Source organism: Saprolegnia parasitica, assembly GCF_000151545.1.
Source record: "Saprolegnia parasitica CBS 223.65 unplaced genomic scaffold supercont2.266, whole genome shotgun sequence".
Classification (NCBI taxonomy): Eukaryota; Oomycota; class Saprolegniomycetes; order Saprolegniales; family Saprolegniaceae; genus Saprolegnia; species Saprolegnia parasitica.
The window spans coordinates 14351-17835 of record NW_012156660.1 but is presented as its reverse complement, the minus strand read 5'-3'; the positions used below and the strand labels follow the sequence as shown (position 1 = coordinate 17835).

At 59.4% G+C, this 3485-nt stretch overlaps 2 protein-coding genes across 2 annotated transcripts; both read right to left on the bottom strand.

The window, feature by feature from the left end:
• Positions 1 to 25: 25 nt before the first annotated feature.
• Positions 26 to 565, bottom strand: SPRG_16237 (hypothetical protein; the record flags this gene model as incomplete). Its single annotated transcript, XM_012355573.1, has 1 exon — positions 26 to 565. A coding segment is annotated over one exon (540 nt), but the record flags the coding sequence as incomplete, so codon positions are not given.
• Positions 566 to 1371: 806 nt separating this feature from the next.
• On the bottom strand, positions 1372 to 2407 carry SPRG_16236 (hypothetical protein; the record flags this gene model as incomplete). Its single annotated transcript, XM_012355572.1, has 1 exon — positions 1372 to 2407. Exon 1 carries the CDS (start codon positions 2335 to 2337, stop codon positions 1372 to 1374), a length of 966 nt encoding a protein of 321 aa, XP_012210962.1. The 5' UTR covers positions 2338 to 2407.
• Positions 2408 to 3485: the final 1078 nt, after the last annotated feature.

Below are 3485 nucleotides of genomic sequence, written 5' to 3'. Positions count from 1 at the left end.
TGTGAATGCTGCCCGAGCCCGCGACGCTGCAGTCGACCGACGTGGCCGTGACCGCGCCGACGCTCAGTTGCGTCACGCCGCTGCCGTGCGTCGCGCACTCGATGGTGTCGACGACGAGCGACGCCGCTTCCAACTGCACGCGCCCGCTGCCGTTGGTTTGGGCACGCAAGGTGGCCACGGACGCGTGCGCGGTGCGCAGACAGACGCGGCCCGACCCGTTCTGGATCAGCGTCAGGTCGGCCGCAATCGGCCCGAGCGGCCAGTGGTCGACGTACAAGCCACCGGGTCCGCTGTTGACAAACTTGGTGCACTTGAGCGCGTCGGCGCTGGCGAAAATCTCAATCAAAAGCGTCATTGGTTCCGTGATCGGTGACGCCCACTCGAGGCAGAGCGTCGCATTGCGCTGGACGATGCGCAGGGTGTCAATGGGAAGGTTGCCTGCGCTCGTGGCCGTCACGCGGAGGTCCGTCTCGACGGCGGCTTGGCTCACAAACACGTGGCAAGGCAGGTTGTTGTCGATCTCGTGGATTGTTCTCGCGTCAAAGGTGTAGGTGAGGACGCTCATATTGTCGTCGAATTGAAGTTTTGCAAAGTGTCCCGCGCCAAGAAGCAACGAAAGGGTGTTGGCTGTGAAAATAAGAAGCGAGAATGTGGGTGCTTACCAACACACTTGGGTCTGAGTCGAGGATGCGAAGCCGCGAACGCTGGTCGGTGCAGCTGCGGCACATCGGACGAGGCACCGTCGTTCCCGGCAGCGGATTGGCCGGAGCCTGCCCAGCTTCCTGTGACGACGGGCGGAGGACGGACACGTGCTTGTCGTGCGTGGCTTTCTTGGTGCGCATCGCGCTCCGAGGGGATGATGAGCGACGAGTGGCACCTCTGCATGTATTGGGTGCCTTCTTCTTGAAGTACCGTGTCGCAATGACGTCATGTCTGAACGCTTGTTCGTGGCCTGTCCAAGTGAGAGCTGGCAACTGCCAACAGCCAAGCCACGGCGCGCCCAAGTCCACGCGGTGCTTCTCGTGCATCGCGCGATCTTAAAGCGAAACGGCTGCGATAGCATTGCAGCTATTCTAGACTGCCACGTCAGAAAAAAATCCGATCTCATACGTGGCAGCACGAGCTGTGACCATCGTCATCCACGTCAAGCCGATTGGTCGCAGTCGTGTGGTCCTGCTTCGCGAACCATATATTGATGCAGAAGAGATCAGGTGCACTTTGCAATACCAAATGAGCGTCAAAAGTTGGTGGCGATAATAGCCAAGAAGGGAAGGTTTCAGTCGACTTCTCTTAGTCGAGCGGTTTTGACACTGGTTTACCACCAGGTAGATCCGGGTTCGGGTCCCGGAAACCCCCGCTTTCTAATTAGAATCACATAACGTGGCACTCCCACGAGCTTGATGTGTCGACATCAATCGTGTGGGGCACACGGTCGGGAAGCGGCGCTGCCTCGGGTACGATGACCGACGACGGGTTGTGCAAGTGCGAGCAGAGTCCGTGGCACGTTTCTGGCGGCATCTTTGTGTAGTAAATGCTACCGGGACCGACGGGCTTGGCGCGCAGCGCGTGCACAGCCTGCGTTGTAATCAATCCAGAACCGTACACTGAAGCATCGACCTCGTGGGCGGTCAGCGCGTCGGTTCGAATGCGCCCGCTGCCCGTGACGGTCGCGGTGGCGACGACGCAGGTGCCCTCGCCTCGGAAGCACACAACGCCCGAGCCTTGGACAGTTGCTTGCACGGACGTCGCCTGCCACGCTTTTCGTGCACCGAGGTTGATGACGCCGGCGCCTTGCACGCGGCTGCTTGCATATGTCGTGTTGATGGTTTCTGCGTAGACTGCGATGTTGCCATGGCCCGAGACGGTCGAGTCGAGGGAGCACAGTGCGAGTGCGCCGGCGTCAACTTGAATCGCGCCGCCACCGCTAACGTGGCATGCAAAGCGCGTCAGTGACAGCTCAGGCGTCTTCATGTAGATGCCACCACGACCGTCCTGCACCAGACACAAATGGCCTCCTTGCGCTGTGCGCGCCACGCCGTCCATGCAGAGATCGCCGCCGCCAGCATTTGTGATTTTGGTGGCTGTCCACGCCGCCTCGTCCACATGTACTTGAACGAGCACTTGGCCTGTGAGGTGCCCATGCGTGGTGCGCAGCGTGAGCACACCCTGCACGAGCTGAACGATGAAGTGGTCCACGCTGCGGTGCGAGGCCGTTAGCGAGACAAAGACTTTCCCGGGGGGTCCGTCGGGAAGCACGAAGACTCGACACGGCAGCAGGTTGCGAAGCTCGCGCACAGCCGCAGCGTCGAAGGATGTCGTGTACGGTTCCAAGGACATGGCGACGACAAAGGTTCTGCTGGCCAGCTACTGATAGGGCAACATGAGAGTGATGATCCAGAGTGTGTGTCCTGATGCGGAAGACACACGTGTTTTCCACCAATCGAAAGTATCAAGACCCTGTAGATGATGTGACTCTCTAGTCCGATGCATCGAGCTTGTCGCTCTCGAGCTCCACAAGCCAGATGACGCGAACGACCGCAGCAGCTTTGGTCGACCTTCGCAGAGGACGCATGTCGAGCAGAGCCAACCTTGACGCGGTTGGCCTAATGTTTCCTCGCCAGGATGCAAACCAGCTCATAGAAGAGGCCATGCGCTCAGAAGCTCTTGATCTTGCGACCCCTCGCTTGCCAGAAAGCCCTTGGTTGGGAGCTAGCTACTGAGCAAGGTTCGCAAGCACGTTTCTCTATCAAGTGCGATATCTCAGCGCCCTGTCTGCGACTTGTTTTCTCTCAATAAAGGGCCAGCAGTGGTCGTTCTTTACGACTCGCCATCAAGACAACGTCGTGCAACATCGTGTATTCGGCGAAGCGTTCGCAGCAGTAAAGCTACATCCAGCTAAACACACTATCGTATCGTAAATGGCCAGATCGTTGGCGGCACGAATCATGTCCCGCGTCTCCGTGAAAAAGGCCGGAAGGACGACCGCCCCGATGGGAGGCGAAGGCCCGGCGAGCTGCTGGGCGACCACGCATCGGAGCCCATCGAAGTGTGTGTTGGTCGAGATCAACAACCCTCCTGGTCCGTTTCGTGTCTTATGTGTAACGCCGATGAAAAGACGGTCGCACCGCCGCTTGCAGCGTCGACGCGATGCTTGCTCCCGACGGAATCGAAGCCATGCTCGGTGCGTGTCACCGCAGAAAAAGATCGAAGATGAAATCCCTCTAATCCGCGACAAGCACGAGAAGCAGCTGGGTTTGAGCGCCTCCTCGCTGAACGTTGGTGCAGTAAAGTCGGCCGTGCTTCGGGTCCCATGGCGTGTATCGATGACAGCTACGGACGATCGCTGTTGCGGAGTGAGGCCCATACTCGCCAAGAAGGCAACTGCAGCCACGCGGGTCGTCGACGGCGGCCGGAGTTTTGACGCCGCTCAGCCCGCGTTGGCTACTCGCACCTCGCCGTCACCGCTGGCTACTCGGAACACGTCG